We start from the raw sequence: 23,945 nt of genomic DNA, 5'->3' as shown, positions 1-23,945 counted from the left end.
CTTTCAGGTGAAGTCAACCATCCGTGACGGATTTTCAGACAGCACTGGATTCAAACTGTAATTTTTTTTTTAATCTAACTAATTACTAAATAAGCTAACAACAACTTCACATAAGCAATAGATCCTTAATAGAATAATACAAATACTATCTACAGTTGCAACTTAGATTACCTGCGAATATGATCAAGTTAGCACGCGAATCTACACCGCTTCTAAAAAAACGCGTATATAATCGCTAGTTATCCGAGATTTACATGTATATATTTATTTAGATGACTGACAGACTGGTCAAACCCTGTATGATTAAACTTTTTACTCAGAAGACTCAATGTTCTGCTATGCGCTGGTCAACATGGAACAATTCAGACAACTATAGATATTTAAATGAAATTCTGAACTGAATGACACTTCTACAACAACAGACTACTCAATGGACGAGACAGACAGACACACGGTATTATGTAATCTTCAACTGTTCAAACATGTACTGTCATAATGTCAACATCGTCTTGTATAAAACGTGCAAAGAGATGATATTAAAGGGAAGAGTGGATTGTTAGTCTGCACTTTCAAATTCACACACCCACACGGATTTAACTATGAATTCAATCTTCTTTGACAAAATGTTCCCTTACAAAATAAAATTGAGCTCACAATCATACAGTTCTTCACAAATTGTTTTTTTTTAAACGTGAACAATAAAAGGAAAAATAATAGTGCACACAGGTAAATTTGACAACCTTACCGTACGCGTACTCTTTATATACTACTACATGTACTGGCCAGAAAACTTATCAAACACACTGATGCATCGAAATGAGCACTACGTCACAGAAGTGGGTCAATGTTCAGCTGTTAGAATCACAGGTGTCCTTGCTTGTTAACTCGTCTCGGTTCACTACTTCCGATCAGCCAGGTATCGACGGTATTTCATTCAGTTCCGCGATGAGTTGAAGTTATGACTGCAGGGTCCCAACGTGGGCGCCAATGAAGTAGCGTTATTATTGGGCGTTGTACCAAGAATAACAATACTGATGGTTCGGATTTTCATATATATATATATTCTGTATTAAAATGAACAACCCTGAAATATACAATGAGAGTGTGCCTTATAATATGCAGAACATGATAATGATATAAACAATTTATACGATGTACATAATCATATGAGTTATCGCTTTTACATAAACAATTACTTCATCCATGTAATTTCTACACGTACATATGCAACATTACTAAATCATATATTTATACATTTAGAGATATATCATATATATGCATCTCTATAATAACAACAATTTATAGATTTATTTAGGTAACAAAATATTGTAATACCTGATTGTGGATCATGGTCCACTTCAAATAATTATGACAAATGCTGTTAATCAAGTCAGGATCCTGTTAAACAATAAGGTATGCGTGTAGAACACTATTTTTGATGAATACCAACAAATAATAATTTCATTATCTGCTTTCACACTTAGCATTCTCACTGAAAAGTGTTTATGTAAAAACTATAGACAATCAAAAATATTACGCTATTTAATTAGAGTTTAACTGTGAATTAAAAAGTAAAAGAACTTACAGTATGAGGTCATGTCAGAAGTCGTATTTATTTGACGTATAATCTCAGACATATAATGTCCACCTCTGCTGAGCTCGACAAAAAACTAGCCCTCACTCGAAAACTACCTGCCGCGCACCGCGCGAAAATTCTCTCAGCCAATCAACAACCAGAATTAAATATAGAACTGACCATTTGCTATTTTTAACTTTAAGGGATAACACGTATAACACAACTTTTTAATATGAATGATTTTATTATTGTAATGATAAACGTTAATTTGTAAAGCTAGAATAAAAAATGCATAAAATAATATTTACGAAATTCAACACTATCACAAAAGTATAGTAAAAATCATTAATTGTTGTTGTTGTAACAGTACCAAAACTTACTTGAAACGCACCTTTACATGTTACCTGCTAAAACACATTTGTTCGTGGATTATTTCTTACCCATTCCTTACTGAAACCGTATCTAATATTGAACCTTATTCACCTATAATATTTCTAATGGATTTTTCTGGATTTTTCTTGCCGAATGAACGCTTAGGAAACTTAAAATGGACAGGTTGATTAATACATGTTAATATCTCCATTTTTGAAATTAGAATGCAGAATTTGAAATTACATGTTATTGCCAATTATAATTAATTGTTGAAAATATAGAGATTTTATCTATTTTTAGTACTATGTAATAATTCAAATGCTCATACATTGTAATTTTCTCCGATAATTGTTTAATTACTTTCATCTCAATTGCAATCATCAAAGCTGGAGAACATCGATATTTCTTTAATGCTGAACCTATCTAATTAATGCCCTGTTAATTGTCAATACGCGCCTGGATTGCCGCTTCAATAAACAAAGAATTTTATTTCAATTTTTTTTTTTACAAAATTATTGGGGCGGCGAGCGCTGCCCCTGCCGTACCTGTTCCGACGCCCTTGATAAGGCCTAAACATCATGTAAAACAGTCGTGATATATCCGGAAAAATAGAGTTGCGTGCATTCCAACTCTATTTATTATTGACCATTGATTATTTCCTGTAGTGACTTGGGATTTCCCAAACGTAAACATTTGTCAACATTGTCCAATAACACATGAAGATTGTAGCCTTCCAAACATTTGACTGATGGGTTTTTGATGCGATGCCACCGCGATGAGTTAATATGACAATGCTATGAATGCATAAAGGTAAGTAGATCATTTATCATGTTTATAGTGGTCGTGCATTTCTTCACCAAACGAAGAGACATATGCCATTATTTCCGGTGTATGCTAAACTGATAATCGATCGGAAACATTTCCTTCAAACCACTCTAAAACGATCTGAAGTTCAATTATTTTTAGGAAAGAATTCGCCATTTAATCAAATGATTTCATTTTTTATCTTCCTTGTGACCCTCATCAATTTGAAAGCGAAATCTAGCGGGAAAGTGACATACAGAATAAACAGATAAACATCAGACACTGTCAAACGTCAAATGGATTGCCGATTATTTTCATCTCTATATCAAACTGCATTTTTTATCAAATATGTTGAAATTGTTTCTTTATTGCATTTTTATCGCAGGCTATTATTTATTTTTGATTACGGTATTTGTGAATATTGTTTTACAGTGCAACTGTTGGGTGAGCGCAGCATATCAGTGATTAAATAATAAGTAATGATGGATTAATTAGAAAAATTATTAACGTAAATGAGTTTAATACAAAATTTAAAACAATACACCCTCTTTCCAGTAAATTCATTATTCTAACGCCACAGTCAGTATGTAGGATTTTTATTTATCGATTTATCAGTAGAACAATTGAGATTTTAACATAATGTTAAATGCAGAGTTTTTCTCTTTTTAAAGTGATTGTAACATCTATTCACTTTCATAGTAGTCCCTGAAAATCAAGGGTCACGAATAACCAAATTATGCAAAAATTACCGTAAATTTAGGTAATAAAATAAATGTGAGCATTCATTCAAATGAATGCAGGTTTAAATTGTTTCCGATCTCTGAAGGAATGCCCCTGTTTGTTAGCTTTTGCAAGATTTTGAGAGAGTTTCTGTAATTCTGGCAGATTTTGGTTTTTCAATTTACAGTCATTACAGTTACTGTCGTGCGACCAGTTCTCACCGAATACCATTTCTCGCCAGTAAATTGTGACGTCATTTTTCGTATATAATTTTATGTGTTGATAAAATGACGTCACAATGTACTGGCAAGAAATGGTACTCGGCAAGAACTGGTCACAAGCCAGTAGAGTTATTTCCTCTTATTTAAAGTGATTTTGATGTCAGAGTGCATGTTGGTTAAGTCTTGTCTGGCTCTTTTAAAACTCCCTTGGCCTGATCATAAAAACTAGGAGTAATATACTTAGTATTGTTTTTTTTACCTAAAAAGCATGACATTCTTAAAACTATACATTTTTTTCTGGTTCTCAAAAGTTTTACTTTTTACATTTGAACACCATATGCAATGCTTGGAATTGCATTGTGAGTCAAAATTTACTGATGCCAAAAAATCCTGACGGATCATTGTGCAAACCATTGTGACGTCACTCGGTATTGTTTTGCCTCATTTAGGCGTAATTTTACGTACACTCATTTGAAATATACTAATATTATATATACAGATAATTAGTATCCACAAAAGAATATAGTTCATTGTGATTGAATCCAGCATGCAGTTACAGTCCAAGTCCACGTGTTACCCCTGTTAATCATATGAACGCGCAAGATGCACCACGTGTTCTTTCCAAGATAAGGGAAAAATGTTTCGTTCTAATAGTTTTCATTTCAAGAAAGGAGAACATAAGTATGCCTTACACTAAAGTATTCTACACTGTTTGTGATGTTTGATTTCAAGTAAAGAGAAAGGAAGCATGTCTATCAATGAAGTATTCTACACTGTTTGTGATGTTTGATTTCAAGTAAAGAGAAAGGAAGCATGCCTATCAATGAAGTATTCTACACTGTTTGTGATGTTTGATTTCAAATAAAGAGAAAGGAAGCATACTCAATAAAGTATTCTACACTGTTTGTGATGTTTGATTTCAAGTAAAGAGAAAGGAAGCATGCCTAACAATGAAGTATTCTACACTGTTTGTGATGTTTGATTTGAAGATTGATATACTGTGTTTGTGAAGTTTAATTCGTATACTTCTTTTTTCTCAACAAATCTCTCTCTCTCTCTCTCTCTCTCTCTCTCTCTCTCTCTCTCTCTCTCTCTCTCTCTCGTTCGTTAAGACTATGGACACAATAAACACATGGACTTAATTTTGCTATTTATTTTGAATTTGCAGAGAACTCAAGTTCAGTTATATGGTACCAGTTTTAATGATATATATAATATGGCTATTGTTTGCATCATATAAAAGTTTTTATGTCAATTCTATCTATTTATTTTCACGCGTGACACTCTTATCAGATTGTAAAATAAGTTTTACTTTTTACATTTGAACACCATATGCAAAGCTTGGAATTGCATTGTGAGTCAAAATTTACTGATGCCAAAAAATCCTGACGGATCATTGTGCAAACCATTGTGACGTCACTCGGTATTGTTTTGCCTCGGACTAGAATGTCTCGACGTCACTGGATGAATCGTGTCATGTGATTGCCTTATAAATTTCTTTAAACAGTGAGCTTAAAAATTTTTACGGCAACTTGTCAGACAAAATTATATTTAGCTGATTTTTTACACAAACGTTCAACCATACCTTTAATTTTTAAGCCCCAAAATATTTAGAGTGAACCCCTTTTCATGTGATGTAATATTATGATCCTACAATAGCATCCAGGTTTGCACAGACAACTGTCGAGGAAGGTATAAAATTAGGGAATTAAGCTATGAATTTAATTGTTGTATATTATGTTTTGTTTGTTTACATATCAAACTTAGGCGACCCCATAAATTTCTGTAAACAGTCAGTAACAAACCTAATAAGTAATAGTAATTTGATTGAAAGTGTACCAATGTTAAAGGTTGGGTGTTTTATATCTGTAAATATCATCAGTACACACAATGTATTTAAATAGTTGTTATTTTATCTTGGTCCCATGAGAGTGTGAAATTGGAAACCGTATTAACAGGGAACTACTGGTACAATAAAAACAAGGAACTGTTGGTCTGATGAACTGACGCCAAACGACCATAGGATCAATGTGAAGTTTGGTTCAAATTTCCTCTTTATACATGCCTTGCTGGTAGAGCTTGCTTTGTTATTATACCTCTTCGTCAAACCTAAAGGAAACCAACAAGAATGAAAGAATCTCAAGATAGAAGATTTCGTCTTTGTAACTCCCCCCCCCCCCCCCCCCATTTTTGTCATTTATTTTGTTAAAATTAAAAATTAAAACAGATGTTATTGTTAAAAACTTGCAAATATGTTCAAAATATTTATGTAAGGATCAAATATGTCAAGAGAAAATGATGCAGAAAATGATGAGACATAGTACTCGGTATATATAATTATAGTAAACTTGTCTACATGATTATATTTCTTCTTCAAAGTACTAAGCACTAAGTGCCTAATGCTCAGGTGCTTGTCAGGCCAGTTAAAAACCTCTTATTTACAATTTTAAGATAAAAGTGAAAAGCTGTGCTAGTCATTTGTTTTGTAAATACTTGTGAAGTTAACACTAGATTATGATATCCATTTGTAGCAGTTAATTGACTTTGAGATGTCGGGTGATGACTTTCTTCCCCTACGCCAGTCACAGAATTATCTGTGGGATGTCACCAAGGTTCTGGGACAAGGGGCCACAAGCAAGGTGTACAAAGGACGAGACAAGGTGAGTGATTACTGGTTTGTTATGCAGCAATATCTAACCTGGTTCTTGAATTTATAATATAAACATTGAGATTTGAAGGATTTCATTATCTCAGTTTATTTTAGAACAGAACCACAGAACCAACTTTGACCTCTGTGTTCTGAATATGTTTCACATTTATAGATGTATTACTATTGTCAGTCATATACAATATATAACTAGCTCATTTATCATAACTATATCTTAATCTGTATATTCAGTGTAGTTACTGTAATTGTTATATAATATACATATATGTGCAGGGTTGTCTCTTAAAATGATGTAGAAGGGAGAAATAAAAAAGTAGAAGGGGGTCTGGAGGTCTAGCTTATAGCTAGATTGTGTAAGAAATGAAAAAATAGCCCGGTAATTACGCCACTTTAGGCGGGGAAATTCCCCGCCTCCCGGGTCTTAGAGACAACCCTGTATGTGTATGTAAATGAATTCTAATGCTGTTACTAAATTACCTGTGCATGTACGACTGACCGTAAACTATGGAGAAAACATTAATATACAATGCATGCTGTCCCATCAATTTATGTGTTTCATGATAAAATATTGTTTAATTATCTGAATACACAGATAACACGGTTTACTTAAGGACCCTCTTTACTCTCCGTGCTAAAGAGCTCCGATATTGAGGAGTAGTTCAAGTGACCTGCCATTAAAAAAATGATATAAAATCATTTGTTACTGGTATTTGATGTACTAAATTCAAGTATGCCCAGTATTTAAATATTAACATTATATTAAACCAAAACAGAGATTAAAATTTAATTGCATGAGTTTCCTCTTATATTCAGTCAGATTTCTAGGATAAATATAGCTCGTTCTTAATGGTGAAAATGAAGTGGATAAATTAAAATTTACACCATTAGGCATTGAAAGTTTTCATTAAAGCATTAAGAGCTGCAATTTTCATGCTGAATTTTTTTTACGAAAAATGTTAAATTCTACTAAAAGGACAAAAATATCACGGTTTTTAAAGTTCTGTTAGCCATATTTTTATTTGAAAAGCGGTGAAGAAGCCTTAAATGAAGCAAAATTTAATTATTGTCGTCCTCTACAAAAATTGATCTGCTATATACCGGTATTCCTTAGAATAGAAATCTTTCTTCTTAGGAAAATTAAAGATTCTTTCAAACCTTTTTTATCTTGAGAGTTTAATTTACATGCAGACTTAGCATGCTAGCAGGTTTTTGCAGCAAAAAAAAATTCGAAGAAATAAAGCTCATATTGCTTTAAGGTTATTATAATAGAGGGTACTTGATATTAAACATTTGATTGTTTACTGTGGTTTTAGTGTTGCAGTCTTTTATTATTGTGGGTATTAATCTAAATGTACTAAGTAAAAGTAACAGGTAAACTTTCAAGGATACATAAAGTGGTGTGCAATGGTTTTATCATAAACATTTGCATCCACATATCTTACGTGAGGACATATAAGTTTGATTTCATGGCAGTTTAGCAGTGAAATCCACACAAAATTATTGTTCACAAATTTTTATGAACTATTAATAGTAAATGAAGCTCATCAGTAAAGTTTATAATTTTAACCTTTGATTTATAGTGATTACATGTATATATACTGACCTGGTGCTTTGCAGAGAAATGGAGAGGAGGTCGCTGTTAAGGTGTTCTCCTCAGCGGCCATGCAGAGAAGTCCTGAGGTTCAGGTCAGAGAATTCCAGGTCATGATGCAACTCAAGCAGGAGAATGTGGTACAGCTACTGGGTATAGAGGAAGAGGTGAGTGTAGAGAGAATGTGGTACAGCTGTTAGATATAGAGAAAGTGTATGAGTGTATAGAGATGTGGTAAAGCTGATAAATTGAGAGGAAGAGGTGAGTGTATAGTGAATGAGATACACTACACAGTATATTGGAAATGTTGTGTGTACAGAAAATATAGGTATAGAGGAAGACGTGAGTGTATAGAGAATGTGGTCTAGCTGTTAAATATTGAGGAAGAGGCGAGTAGATAGAGAATTTGTCACAGCTTCTGAGTATAGAGAATGAGTTGAGTGTATTGAGAATGTGGTACAGGTACACAGTATAGAGGGAAAGGTGAGAGAATGTGGGACAGCTATTAGGTATAGAGGAAGAAATGAGTGTATAGTGATTTGATACAGCTTCTTGGTATAGAAAATGAGGCGAGTCTATAGAGAATGTGGTACAGGTATTGGGTATAGAGGAAGAAATGAGTATATAGAGAATGTGGTACAGATATTGGGTATTGAGAAGGAGGTGAGTGTAAAGAAAATGTGGTACAGCTGTTAGGTATAGAGGTAGAGATGAGTGTTTAGAGAATGTGGTACAGCTGTTAGGTATAGAGGTAGAAGTGAGTGTATAGAGAATATGCAACAATTTCTACTGTAGAGAATATGATTCAGATGTACAGTTTAATTTGTAACTTCTGTAAAGTGGAGATTCACTTTGAGTTTTGCTTCTTTTACTATGAAGTTTTTAGGAGTTACTTTACATTTAACGAGATAAATTGGTTGACGTTTGAGGTATATTGTTTATTCATACATTTATGTATGTGAATGTTAATTTTTCAGGATGTAAACAACCACAAGGTGATAGTTATGGAGCTGTCTCAGCACGGCAGTCTGTACACCCTACTGGACGACCCCGAAAACTCGCTAGGGCTGGAGGAGGAGGAATTCGTCATCGTGCTCAAAGATCTCAGTATGATCAAACAGTATTCTAGATATGATGTGTTGTCAGAGATCTCAAAATGATATTTCAAAGTCTACACATGATGATTGTATGTCAAAGATCTCAATATGATATATCAAATGTCTACATATGATGAGATGTCAGAGATCTCAAAATGATATTTCAAATGTCTACATATGATGAGATGTCAAAGATCTCAAAATGATATATCAAATGTCTACAGATGATGAGATGTCAAAGATCTCAATATGATATATCAAAGGTGTACACTTGATGATGAGATGTTAAAAATCTCAATATGATAAATCAAATGTCTACACATGATGAGATGTCAAAGATCTCAATATGATATATCAAATTTCTACACTTGATGATGAGATGTCAAAAATCTCAATATGATAAATCAAATGTCTACAGATGATGAGATGTCAAAGATCTCAATATGATATATCAAATTTGTACACTTGATGATGAAATGTCAAAAATCTCAATATGGTAAACAAAATATCTACAGATGATGAGATGTCAAAGATCTCAATATGTTATATCAAATGTCTACACTTGATGATGAGATGTCAAAAATCTCAATATGATAAATCAGATGTCTACAGATAATGAGATGTCAAAGATCTCAATATGTTATATCAAATGTCTACACATGATGAGATGTCAAAGATCTCAATGTGATAGATTTATATCAATTTTCCATAGCTGACATCTTATTTTTGATATTAGTTTGATACATGATACATGCTTCACATGATGACAACATTTAAATGAAGGGCACTCAAATATTATAGTAGATATGTAGGTTACAAAGTCAGATATCAGTTATTTCTACAATGATTCTTACACCCCTGTCCACTTAAGTAGTAAATGGTACCAGGTTTCTTTAGATGATTTCATGGACTATATACTGACAGAATAAAAACAAGTCCTGAATTATACTTTGTTTAAAGATGATTAATTAGACTAAAACTTGTAAATGCTTTAAATTTCTACAAAAGCTATTATAGTAGTTGAATTATGATAACTAAGTTAGTATTTAGTATAGAAATGACTTATTTCTTCAGCGGCAGGGATTCAGTACCTCAGGGACAAAGACATAGTACACAGGGACATCAAGCCAGGGAACATTCTGTTGTTCAAGGACGAGGAGGGTCGGTAAGTGTACAGAGTAACTCAATGAAGATCAGAGCGCGTATGTACTTGTGTGTATGTGTGGGTGGATGGAACATCAATTACAACAAATATTTCCTTGTCACTCACTAATTGGAAAGCTTGTGAAATGTGATAAAAATAAAACACATTTCAATATTCTCATGTTGATACATTAACATTCATACAGAACAGACAGTGCAAAATATTTACCCCATTTTATTGCCCCTTTCACCGTCATTGTCAGCAGGTAAATCTAGGACTAACCGATTTCCGATATCTCATCTTTCTTTTTTTTGGCAAATTCAAGACGGGGGAAAACAGTTTGCAAGTGCAGAAGGGTGAGAATAACACATGGCTAAATAACCCTATATACAGAGGAAGTTTAAGAAAAAGGTTTATCCAACTGGGGGGGGGGGGCACCTTAGACTGGTTACCAGAATCACAGAATGTGGCCAGACTGCAGTGCAGTGTTTATTTTCATCAAGATTGGGGAGGAGGGGGGGAGGGTAAGCAGGCAGAAATGTAATCTCTGTTTTATTATGTCGATGAACAAACTGACAGACTTTGACACTATGCTTGGTAGCCATTAATCAGGGCTGTGTGTTATTTCTAGGTCTGTGTACAAATTGACAGACTTTGGGGCGGCCAAGCAGTTGGAGAGTGAGGATGAACAGTTTATGTCACTGTACGGAACAGAAGAATATCTGGTAAAGAAAAGATTTTGAGAGCATCTCACATTTAATGCTACATGTATTATTCAACCAGTTACGTGTATATTGTAGTTTAATCAATATTTGTGGTCAGTTTTCTTGGATTTGTCAAATGCACTTATTTATAAGGTACATAAAATTTGACAATGAGGACATTGGCTTTACCAATACAAATTGTTGTCGTGTCATACTTTATTGGACGTTGGATTTTGTGAATCCGCTCAACAATGAAATCCACGATAATTGGCTCTTAAAAAATCATAAAACCACTTAAGAAATTATTTGTTTTCGTAGACTAGAGTAAGGAATTTAGTTTTAAATGTGTTAGAGTAGTGTACTTTAATATAAAATCTTTGTATCAAGTTTAATTGATGCAATATAATATTTGTGCTAGGTCATTGTTATCTAATGCTGTTGACAAGATATTTTCATGTTTAAAATGTTCTGTTTTTGATTACAGCACCCAAACATCTACGGTCGGGCTGTAATAAAGGATGGTAATACCGGCCCTTTTGATGCCACGGTTGACCTCTGGAGCCTAGGGGTCACCATATATCACGCAGCAACCGGTCAGCTGCCCTTCAAGGCCTATGGAGGTCGAAGAAATAGACAGAAAATGTTAGTTATAATGTCTATTCATTATTCTTTCATTTACAAAGTGAGCTCTTGAGTTTTTCCAGTTGGTTTGTGTGTCAAACTCGTCTGCTTGTTTTTGCATTAAATGAATGTTTTTACTTTTGGCCATGCATCCTTGAAAAAATGTTTGTTTGGAATTGCAGCCTGGAGGTCTTTAGACCCAGGAGGGAGGGAGGGAATTTTTTTAAAAAATTTTAGTTTAACCACCCTGCAATTAAAAATTGGTTAAAATTAAAAATCTCCACATTAAAAAGAAAGTTTTTATATTTTTCTTTTGAAATTTTATCAGGGGGGGGGGGGGGGGGGGGGGGAGGGGGTAGGGTATTTTTTTATTAGACGGGGCAATTCCAAACAAACTATAATTCTATTTTGGCCTAATCAGTACATTCATCCTATGACACTGATTATGTGAAATTCTTTACAATGCTGATATAGACCATAAAATATGCTTGATACTTTATCAGGGTCATTTCATTGCCAGGCACATTTTAAATTTCATCACAACTTATTTCCTCATTAATATCGTTCTGCAGGTATGAAATCACCAGGACAAAGGAGAGCGGGGTGATATCGGGGATACAGAAGTATGAGGATGGACCAGTGGAGTGGAGGAAGGACCTACCCCCCACCTGCCTGCTGTCAGCGTAAGTTACGGATCGACCATAGTGAGGCTGTTTTGTACTGTGTATGGGACTAGAAACAGGGCAATATGATACAATTATTGCTGTTTTTGAAGTCAATACAACAATTAAGCTACCCGAGAGGTACAATGTTCATTGAGCCGAAGGCGAGGCATATATTATACTTCGAGGGTAGCTAAATGAACATATTGATAAAAATACAGCAACGGCGATATTTCAATGGACAATCTTTTTTTAGTCCATTGTAGAGAAATTGAATGTTTTATTGACCTCTTAGGTGAATATAATGTTTTATATTTTCTAGATTGTTGGATATCGGCCAATAAGAGAGCTAGGAATGTATCAGTCATATGATATTATATTATCCTATAACAATTAGTGACCAAAGAGAGGCCAGCGAGGCTCAACAAAAGTAGGGCTGTGAATAGGGTGTTTCTGCCATCATTGTTTTTTGCTCCGTACTGATACAGTTAATCATTTATATTGCACTGGAGTTACTAACATCCTTCTGTAGTTGGATACTTCTGACATTATCAGATAATTAGTCTGCTTAGACACAATATAAATCTTTTGCTGTTAAAGAAATCCTTGTAATCTCTCTTGTGATGTTGTTTAAATTCTACTTATACAGCATACACACGATTTAAAATTTAGAAATAATTTACTTCAGTGTGCTTGCCATTTTACGTATATGAAATGTCTATGTAGGTAGAATAGAGAGACAGGATGAGAGATCATTATTCCACAGTATTTTAAAAGTTAATTTCTGTATACTGGAAATTAACGTATTACATTAGGATGTGTATTCTTTTAAGGGTTTATTATGGAAAGTTGCTTCCACTAAATTAAGTACATTGCTAAATGCTATCTATATATGTATAAATTGAATTTTACAAATACGCTAATTTAAATTAAAACAACTTGATGAAAAATCATTTTTTACTTATTAATAATATAAAACGTTCACACAGAAAGGTCCCAGAAAATGTTTTCTAGTATCATCTTCATGTGTTACAGAGGTCTGAAGAAGTTCCTGGTCCCAGTGCTGGCCTCATTGCTGGAGAGCAACGAGAGAAAGAGGACGACCTTTGACCGATTCTTCCAGGAAGTTGCCAACATCATATCCAAGAAAGTCCTGAATGCATTTTGTCCTGTGACCTGGTCAAATATGAAAATCTACGTTGACAAAGACACAAAGTAAAGCATTAAATATCTATGTCCTTAAGTAATTTCCATGCTGATGTGATCAGTTGAAGGACTCTAGCTTGAATAAGTCACCCTAATTATTTCTTGATCAGGGGGTGTCATCATTACTTGTTAAACAATGCGATACTTTATCAATTCATAAAAATTAATAGCCACTAATACTAATGAAGCTACAGTAATTTAGAAGAATTGTTCATTGCAATCAATTTTAAGGGAAAGATGGCACTTAGCTTACAATGTATTCCAGTAATCTGTACAACTATATTTATTAATAGTACAATTTACACAGTTTAATAATTCATTTAGTTGACCTTATTTACACTTATATACTCCAGGAGGTAAGGGACTAAACCTGCTTAATAATTAATTGATGTTGACCTGTTTTATATATTATACTTGTATCCCCTTTACTTCAGATTGTCGCGTCTACAGGAAGTGATCGCTGAGCAGTGTGAAGTGGCAGCTGTCAATCAAATTCTGGTGGTGGACGGGGAGCTGTTAGAACACACGGTCGATCCCCTCGCCCCGGTCTCAGATTACCCAGCATGCATCACGGAGGGTAATCCGATCTTCGTGTTCCTGAAGTCGTACCCAGATCATCGATATTTCCCGAATTGTGTCTATCGTAAGTTTCTCTTACAAACATTTTTCGGGTCTATCTGAACATATATTTTATCTTGTGAATCATATCACTTAAAAAAGTATTAGACATTATCATATGGAGAATCTTACAATATAAATTAAAGGCAAATCTGTATTCATGATATAAAATGCTGTTTATAGAGTATTTTTGTAGACATATTTGGTGTTTTATTTATCAAAAAAGTGTTATCTAAGTACCAAAATTTTAACAGTTTATCTTTTATGAATAATAATGTAAACTTATGATAAAAATGAAATAAAGACCCGAAAACTGATTCAAAACTTGGATCACTGTTATGATGTTCTCTGTCCTCTGACTGTTTTTCCCCCGTGGTTTGTAGCGGAGTTTCCACGGTTCGGTAGCTCGGTCCACGTGAGCAATGACTACCAGCTGACCAAGCTGTGCTGTACAGTGATGGCCTTCCACCTCAGACTGGTCAAACAGTACCACAGGAAGCTACAGCTGCTGCAGAAAAGTGTGAGGGGATATGTGTGAGTAGATACATGTAGAAATTGTAGAAAAGAAAATGGACGTCATATGTGCTGGTACATGTGTACTCTTAAATACAAATCACACACAATAGGTTTACAATCAACATTTACAAAAATTTTAAAGATGCAGATTAGGAACAAAATATGATGCATATATTGTTCCTGATGTTATTGAATGACTTAAAGTTATAAAAATAAAATCGTAGCTCTTCTTACAAAATTAAAATTGCAACTTTTTACCCTTTCTATGTCACTCTCTTCAAACCTTTGCTCTTATTTTTGACATTATTACAAAGTTTTACAAAACTCTCAAACAAAATGTGTCAAATATATTCAAATTATTTGCTATTAACTGTGTTACATCTTTCAATATGTTAACTGTATCCAATAAAATACTTTGTCTTAAACTGTGTATAACCTGTAATATAATGTGATGTGGTATATCTTTGTGAGGCATGAGCTTCACCATGAGATAGTACACCTGGTGGATTGCCTTAAACACCAGAAACAGCACAACCAGGTCTGTTCTCTGTGGACCAAGAACTACGGTCACTCGGCTGCCCAGAACATAGCACTAGTCAGGGGGGTGGATCAAGGCACCGGGGCCAAGGAACGCGAGGTCCTCCTAGAAGGGAACCAGAAATTTATCAGAGACCTAGAGAAGCAGGTCAGAGGTTGTTAGTTGAAATGTAAAAGAATGGGTATTAAAAATATTCCCAATAACAACAACAGCCCTCACTCTCTAAAGCTTCTTTATATCAGTAGGACAGTTTATCCTGTAATTCTATTAAAAAAATTAATTTAGCTTTAATATTGCTTGAAATTTCTAAACGAATATCGCAAATAAATATTAATTCATATATGATCTTCCACATGCTATAACTCTGGTATTAAATATGTGAATTAAATATCCCAAAGATTTGTCGTTATCCTCTGCTTATATACCGGTATATGTATTGATGTGAACAAGACATCATCTGATTAAAGGGAAACAATTTTTTGTTTTTCACTGTTTAATAGGTGGACAACATCATGAAAAGTGCAGAGGACTTACTGAATCAGATCAAGAGAGATGAGCTACAGAACAGACGTCTAGAGAAGTACTGGAACGACGAAAACATGGCCTGTCATTCGGACACATTTAGATGGTACTGTATTACATTTTGATATTTTAGTTTATTAAATACTGTGGAATCATTAAATTTCGTGGTGGCTCAATTTTCGTTGAATATGTGGTTACCTCTCATCCACGAAATAACATCCTCCACGCATTGTTCATTAGGGTAATAAAGTCATATTTCTGTATTAAATTTTAATATTTTAGTTTATTAGATAACATTATAATTTCAAATATAAACACAAATAATGTTGCTGAAACTTCTTCTGAAATTACATTGGGTATATTATATTTGACTAGTTTTTGATTATAATTATTTTTTGATGATTAATATAATTTTAATTAAAGAAGGATTAGAAACAAGTTCTATTAACTAACAAGTTGTTCCCCTTAATGTAAGCTAGTCTTTCAATATCATGTTTTTGTAGTGGAGAGAAAATTTCCATGATGTTGGACAGTATGAAGGGAATCATGGCAGCTTTTAAGGAGGACCGACACAGGGTAGTCCTCGGCAAGCTGGAGGAAAACATCCACATGGTGGAAAAGTAAGTACCATAAACATAATAAAGACATGTACCTGGTAATGGAAATAGCCATATGGTGGAAAAGTAAGTACCGGTACCCCAAACATGTGATAAAGACATGTAATGGAAATATCCACATGGTGGAAAAGTACCACAAACATATGATAAAGACATGTAATGGAAATATCCACATGGTGGAAAAGTACCACAAACATATGATAAAGACATGTAATGGAAATATCCACATGGTGGAAAAGTAAGTACCATAGGCATAACATTGACAGGTCATGGAATTTGCAGGTGTAGAAATTAAAGTAAGTATCTCATGCTTACAAGAGGCATAACATTGAAAATGTCCAAATGACAGAAAAGTAAGAATCCTATGGATAAAAGAGATGCTAAGAAATCCACATTATAAATAGAAAATACCTGTACACAATACAGATAATGGAAATAGTAATAAAAATGTCCACTTGTTAGAAAAAAAAGTTTTCCATATGTTAAAGAAATATCTCCAGGATGGAAAAGTAAATATCCTAAATATGATAATGGATGGACATTTTGAAAAGTAATATATTCAGGGTGGAAAAGTAAGTATCCCAAAAACAATGAAGTTACATGTAATGGAAATATTTATATCATGAAAAAATTAAGTAACCCTACATATAGTGAAAAGGTAAGTAACCCAGAGTGATATATTTACATGGAAGAAAAAATATAATATTTCTAGATTGTGTTGAATATCCCATTTATATCAGGATGTAAGAAAGTATCCCACTCATAGTAAGGACATGCAAGGAGTGCCTTATGGTGAAAAAGAAAGCAATGAATCAAAATATCCATGTAGTAAGAAATATAATTATAGATACTTGAAGAAAACGTAAGTGTCCTATTTCCATCAAGATAACAGCATTGATTGTCTCAATTCAAATACTACATGTTTATGTAATTATGGAAAAAGTAACAAATCCACAAGGAGGAAAAATAAGTTCCAAATTTATAACAGACATTAAGAAAAAGTCACATGGTGGAAAGGATTTATTGCATTTTACAAACTGTAGAATATTTTAATTTATCCAAGGAAAAAGGGGTTAGAAGTAAAGATCCATAGGAACTTTTACAAGAAATGAGAACCACCAGAAAATTCAAAAAAAGTTGTGCTCATTATTAATACAGTGTATAACCTAGTTTTATTCTACATCTGGTGTCTGTAAGGGGCATAATCACGATTTTGGTCAAAAATTATTTTTCCGATTTTAATGTTTACAATGTTTCAGTAAGGCATTTTAAATAGTCAACTAAAATTTGAGTGTTATTCGTTGAGTTATAAACGAGTTACAGAGCTTACAATTCTTTGCAATGTAAACAACGCTTTTGTTTACATCTTGAATGTTAAAGCGAAAATTCTAAATTCCAGTTTTACACAACCTAAAATGAATGTGTTAAACGTTACATGTAGGAACTCTTTATTCATGCTCAGAACTAATAAGAACATACATGTAGTCAAATCAGCTTGAAAAAGATTTTTACTGTGATATTGAACCTATGTAAACAAAAACAGGACAAGAGCCTTGTTTACGTGACAAAGAATTGTAAGCTCTGTATCTTGCTTATAACGTAACGACTGACTCAAATTTCATTTAATCATTTGAAATGCATTCCTAAAACATTGCAAATATTGAAAACAGAAAAACAGAATTTGACAAAAATCGTGACCATATCCCTTTAATTAGATTTGTGTTGTATTTTAGTAATCTGTGTTGTATTTTAGGAATCGGCTGCAGACGCTTTGCTCCAAGTCGCTGTCGATTCTGGAGAGCTGTAACCGCTTCACGGAAAAGCAGTACAACGCCTATTACACGTGGTACAAGTGAGTACAGTCTGATAGGGACGTTAATTAACTTGTACGACTAATCAGCGTACACTGAAAACATTATAGTTTACAAGGAAATAGTGTGTCATTGTGAACTAGAAATAGTTAGCCTAAATTAAAGAACTGGTTTATTTAATTTGTAATTAAAACTTAATACCGTTTTACGTGACTGTTTATAGGAAAGAGGACTTAATATGTCAACATTTTATAGCTTGTTCTTTCGTGTGACATTTTTAACACTTTGATGTCTTGAAGAGTTATATTTTTCATTAAGATTACAAAGAAACAAAGATTATTTCGACTCACTTCTACTACATGTACAATAGTGAACACAGAGAACAATATTTTATTACTTCTTTATAAGCCTGGTCCAATATTCCTAAAGAATTTAATAATTAAGTTAAACTTTTAATTGTTCATAAAGAAGTGCGTATTAGGTTTATGAGATTGATTCTTGAATTCAATTGTCGTGAACGTGAAAGGGAAAAACTCTTAAATTGCAGTTCAAAAAAACATATAGAGAAACTTAAAATCAATGGACTGTTTGATAATATTGGGACCTTAAGATGATGACTACGTAATACAGAACAAACTTATAGGGGTTAAATGAGAGTAATACATAAAATCATATGAATGAAAAAGTTTTATCAAAAAAGATGACAAACATCTGTATTTACCCGTTAGAATAAAATTCTATTTCTATTTTAAGATTTGCATGTTTTATTAAAAAATCAAAGTCTGATTTTCTCTGCAAAAATCAAACGACGCAACATCATTTTATAGTTGTTATGCTGCAGTGAATGGCCTTGGTTCAGTTGTTTTTGAATTTTTAGTCAAGCCGTGGACACAAGGAACAGGTGTGATAAAGTGAATCTTAAACTCGGACACCTGGAGAAAAGACAGACCGAGTTTGTCACCAAACTGGACGAGGTTAGTATTACCCGTTGTATTAATTGATGGCTTAATATGGATACATATAGTTTAAGGGGGGAAAAACTACATGTATTTCCTCAGACATATATCCTCACAAAGTTAATGAATATCATGTGCAGATTCCAATTAATCAAATGAAATATTGGTCCGACTTTCTGATACAAAGCAATAAACATGGTCTACTGCAAGATTTTTAATGAGAGTTTGAGCCAGTACTTATGAATTAATTGTGTTACAGCATTTGCTTTTGAATGCCAATATAAATTGGGATTTAATTTACTTTTGAATTCTAAATATAAATGTATTCTATGCTATATCCACAGTCATCTCAATATGTCAATTTTTTATTTTATGGCACAATTTTTTTCTTCAGTTTTCTAAAGTGATGATCGGCAGTATGCACGAGGTTGTTTGTGAACCTAACGTGACGTCACAGATCAACCAGTCCAGTAACAACAGACGTCCCACCAACCTCCTCAACACCCTCAACAACAAGTAAGCCCCGGGGGAAGTACTACTGGGGGGGGGGGGGGGGGGGGAGTATTACTGGGGGGTGAAGGGCGTTCAAGTTTCTCACAGTTCAGGGTCCTCCACACCTTTGGGATAAGTTACACATACACGCCCAACTTCTATAATCACGGATCGATGTCAAGGGCCTTTAAGGTGGAATGTTTCTTCAAAATCTCATGGGTCGTTTAAGATTTGAATTCCAGAAATATTTGTTTATTTTTTAGATTAAATGCTGTAGAGGTGGACGTGATAGAACTCAAGCAGAGCGTGGATGCTAATTTTAAAATCCTCCACAGGTATGTAGCTCTTCCTGACAGGTAAACAGGTAATCAAAAATCCATGTACATATACATGTACTTCCGTAGTACAGTATCGGGAAGGAAATGTATCATATCAAAGTACCGTATCTAGGAAGGAAATGTAGATAAAATCTCGATCATGGAAAATATTTATGTTTAAGGTTTAGTTAATCAAACAAGAGGCCCATGGGCCACATCGCTCACCTGAGGAACAATATGTATGATAAAATCAGCTTAATGGAGTCATAATACAAACTATCTGGACAATGTACAATAATACATGTAGATCCTGTATAAATAAAATCCATTTTTCCCCTGGATATTCTTATGTTTATAATCATTTGTCCCTTTTCTAACCGGATGATTTTGTAGTAATATCATATGTTGAGTATTGCAGTTCTCAAAAAGATCCTTAACAATAGTTTATATATGGGATATAAAACCTACATCAAAGTCTGAACCTTCTTGTGAGGCCAAAGAATTGTCCTGGGGCCAAAGTCTTAACAATTATAAAGAATCATCTGGCTGATTAGTTTCTGAGAAGAAGATTTTTAAAGATTTACCCTATATATTCCTTTGTTAAACTTTGACCCCCCCCCCCCCCCCATTGTGGCCCCACCCTACCCCTGGGGATCATGATTTTCACAACTTTGAATTTACACTACCTGAGGATGCTTTCACGCAAGTTTCAGCTTTGCTGGCTGATTAGTTTCTGAGTAGAAGATTTTTTAAAGATTTACTCTATATATTCCTATGTAAATCTTCGATCCCCCATTGTGGCCCCACCCTACCCTCGGGGGTCATGATTTTTACAACTTTGAATCTACACTACCTGAGGATGCTTTCACGCAAGTTTCAGCTTTGCTGGCTGATTAGTTTCTGAGAAGAAGATTTTTAAAGATTTACTCTATATATTCATATGTTAAACTTCGACCCCCCCCATTGCAGCCCCACCCTACCCCCGGGGGTCATGATTTTCACAACTTTGTATCTACATTACCTGAGGATGCCTTCACACAAGTTTCAGCTTTCCTGGCTGATTAGTTTCTGAGAAGAAGATTTTTAAAGATTTACTCTATATATTCATATGATAAACTTCGACCCCCCATTGTGTCCCCACCCTACCCCCAGGGGTTATGATTTTCACAACTTTGTATCTACACTACCTGAGGATGCTTACACACAAGTATCAGCTTGGCTGGCTGATTAGTTTCTGAGAAGAAGAATTTTAAAGATTTACACTATATATTCATATGTTAAACTTCGACCCCCCATTGTGGCCCCACCCTACCCCCGGGGGTTATGATTTTCACAACTTTGCATCTACACTTTCTGAGGATGCTTCCACACAAGTTTCAGCTTTGCTGGCTGATTAGTTGCTGCGGAGAAATATTTTAAAGACTTACTCTATATATTCATATGTTAAACTTCGACCCCCCATTGTGGCCCCACCCTACCCCCGGGGGTCATGATTTTCACAACTTTGAATCTACACTACCTGAGGATGCTTCCACACAAGTTTCAGCTTTCCTGGCTGATTAGTTTCTGAGTAGAAGATTTTTTAAAGATTTACTCTATATATTCTTATGTTAAACTTCGACCCCCCATTGTGGCCCCATCCTACCCTCGGGGGTCATGATTTTTACAACTTTGAATCTACACTACCTGAGGATGCTTCCACACAAGTTTCAGCTTTCCTGGTCTTATGGTTCATGAGAAGAAGATTTTTAAAGATTTACTCTGTTTATTCCTACGTAAAATTTCGACCCCCAAATTGTGGCCCCACCCTACCCCTGGGGGTCATGATTTTCACAACTTTGTATCTACACTTCCTGAGGATGCTTTCACACAAGTTTCAGCTTTGCTGGCTGATTAGTTTCTGAGAAGATTTTTAAAGCAATGTGAGCTGCAATTTTCATGGTGAATTTTTTATTACGAAGATGTTATTTTCTTCTAAAATGACAAAAATACCATGGTTCTTAAATTTCTGCTAGCCTTATTTTTGTGGGAAAAGCCGTTTAGAAGCCTTAATTGAAGCAAAATTGAATTATTGTCGTCCTGTACAAAAATTGATCTGCTATAAATTCCTTAGAAGAGAATTTTTTTTTACAAAAATTAATGATTTTTTCAAATCTTATTTATCATAAAAGTTTTAGTTACATGCAGACTTATCATACTAGCAGATTTTTGCAGCAAAATAAAACTCGAAAAAATACAGCTCATATTGCTTTAAAGATTTACTCTATATATTCATATGATAAACTTCGACCCCCCATTGTGGCCCCACCCTACCCCCGGGGGTTATGATTTTCACAACTTTGCATCTACACTTTCTGAGGATGCTTCCACACAAGTTTCAGCTTTGCTGGCTGATTAGTTTCTGAGAAGAAGAATTTTAAAGATTTACTCTATATATTCCTATGTAAAACTTCGAATCCCCATTGTGGCCCCACCCTTCCCTCGGGGGTCATGATTTTCACAACTTTGAATCTACACTACCTGAGGATGCTTTCACGCAAGTTTCAGCTTTGCTGGCTGATTAGTTTCTGAGAAGAAGATTTTTAAAGATTTACTCTATATATTCATATGTTAAACTTCGACCCCCCATTGTGGCCCCACCCTACCCCCGGGGGTCATGATTTTCACAACTTTGAATCTACAACACCTGAGGATGCTTCCACACAAGTTTCAGCTTTCCTGGTCTTATGATTCATGAGAAGAAGCTTTTTAAAGATTTCTCGAAAATTTTCATAAATTCCTAATTATCTCCCTTTGCAAAAGGGCGTGGTCCTAATTTTCACAACTTTGAATCCCCTTAGGCTAAGGATGCTTTGTGTTAAGTTTGGTTGAAATTGGCCCAGTTGTTCTTGAGAAGATGTTGAAAATGTGAAAAGTTTACAGACAGACAGACGGACGACACAAAATGTGATCAGAATAGCTCACTTGAGCTTTCAGCTAAGGTGAGCTAAAAAGGGATGCGTAAGATATACAACGATTGTGTTCATTTTATACTTTAATTTTTGTTTTTCAGCACCGAGAAGCAGATACTAGAAAATGGCATTTGACAGACGATAGTATTCACTGTAACACTGATTATAAGAAGTCAGAATAACCAACCTCCTACCTCAGTTTACCAAGTCCTCGGTAAAATGGTGGCCGCTAAATAAAAAGCATTCCATTGGGTAATGGAGAGACATGTGTCCATTGTACATGTGTACCACTGCCTCTGTCCTCAACAAAGACCCCTTAATATCGGGAGGGTTCGTGTCCAGTGTAATGTGCCTGAATGGTAGAGCTGTTGTTGTGGTGTTCTTTTAGTGAAGGCCCGTTATAACAATCACCCTGTTGGTAATAAAAATGTACGGTTACCCGTAATGTACAGGGGTCAAGGTCGTTGTTGTACACCAGTGGTGCCAGCTCTGACCTCCTGTACTGATGATCGCTGGTTGTAAGCATTGTGTACTATTGTGTAAAACCCGTGCATGGTATATTAAGAATACATTAATTCCATTATGCTCGAAATAAAATATATTGATTACGTTTGAAAAAATCTTAACGTATCTAAAGTGATTATTGTACAGACTTAGATGTCTGTTAGGTTAGGTTTTTAACCACCAGAGAACTTTTTTTTTTCTATTTTATTTTAAAATTTTTGTGAAGGTTGTGTGTATGAACTGTGATCTTTATTTATGAATGTTATTGGTTAATGATTGTTGAAGTATTACATGTACACCATAATGTGTATATCTGGCAATAGTGCCACTGTCTTCCATGAAATTAATTTAGATGCCATAGTTACGGGAGTTCTGGAATTCTACATCTCTAGATACTCCTGTTGACCAGGGTGAATAAACCTTTGTTATCAGAAGTGGCTGTTGTTTTGTGTTTGTTTGACAAGTTGTGATGACGCACCTTAAAGATGTCACCATTGTCACATAAAACGTAAAATAGTCAAGTAAACAGAAACCATGTGTTGTGTAGTTTAATGTTGTTTAAGGTAGGCAATAAAATTCCACATTGAAACTCGCTTTAATTTAAATAAATTTGGTTACAAGGAAATTTTTGTTGTAAGGAAGTTATATTGTCCTTATCATCTCATAACTGTAAAAATTGCAGTTATATCAAATCACGGGACTTCCCAATAATCAAGT

At 34.4% G+C, this 23,945-nt stretch overlaps 1 protein-coding gene and 1 long non-coding RNA gene across 2 annotated transcripts; one reads left to right on the top strand and one right to left on the bottom strand.

Moving 5' to 3' along the window:
- Positions 1–988: 988 nt before the first annotated feature.
- On the bottom strand, positions 989–1,885 carry LOC128157672 (uncharacterized). Its single transcript, XR_008239844.1, has 3 exons — positions 1,586–1,885; positions 1,336–1,398; positions 989–1,084 (listed from the first exon to the last, which is right to left on the bottom strand). It is a non-coding gene; the product is annotated as an uncharacterized LOC128157672 (long non-coding RNA).
- Positions 1,886–2,599: 714 nt separating this feature from the next.
- On the top strand, positions 2,600–23,662 carry LOC128157668 (serine/threonine-protein kinase TBK1-like). Its single transcript, XM_052820242.1, has 19 exons — positions 2,600–2,758; positions 6,225–6,353; positions 7,979–8,119; positions 8,930–9,059; positions 10,124–10,214; positions 10,825–10,918; positions 11,382–11,539; positions 12,091–12,201; positions 13,216–13,395; positions 13,821–14,029; positions 14,388–14,538; positions 14,992–15,205; positions 15,559–15,686; positions 16,084–16,200; positions 17,951–18,049; positions 18,886–18,982; positions 19,359–19,480; positions 19,720–19,791; positions 22,826–23,662. The coding sequence occupies exons 2-19, from the start codon at positions 6,243–6,245 to the stop codon at positions 22,857–22,859; spliced, it is 2,259 nt and encodes a 752-aa protein (XP_052676202.1). The 5' UTR covers positions 2,600–2,758; positions 6,225–6,242; the 3' UTR covers positions 22,860–23,662.
- The last annotated feature ends 283 nt before the right edge of the window (positions 23,663–23,945 follow it).

This window comes from Crassostrea angulata, chromosome 8 (assembly GCF_025612915.1).
Source record: "Crassostrea angulata isolate pt1a10 chromosome 8, ASM2561291v2, whole genome shotgun sequence".
Classification (NCBI taxonomy): domain Eukaryota; kingdom Metazoa; phylum Mollusca; class Bivalvia; order Ostreida; family Ostreidae; genus Magallana; species Magallana angulata.
The sequence above is the reverse complement of the archived record's forward strand: the minus strand, read 5'-3'. Positions and strand labels throughout refer to the sequence as shown.

What these genes read in the sequence shown, in the direction of transcription:
- LOC128157668 (XM_052820242.1), top strand. Translation starts at nt 6,243, where the DNA reads ATGTCGGGTGATGACTTTCTTCCCCTACGCCAGTCACAGAATTATCTG. An exon ending in TACTGGGTATAGAGGAAGAG is followed by an intron (nt 8,120 to 8,929) that starts GTGAGTGTAGAG and finishes TTAATTTTTCAG; the next exon opens with GATGTAAACAACCACAAGGT. An exon ending in TTCAAGGACGAGGAGGGTCG is followed by an intron (nt 10,215 to 10,824) that starts GTAAGTGTACAG and finishes TGTTATTTCTAG; the next exon opens with GTCTGTGTACAAATTGACAG.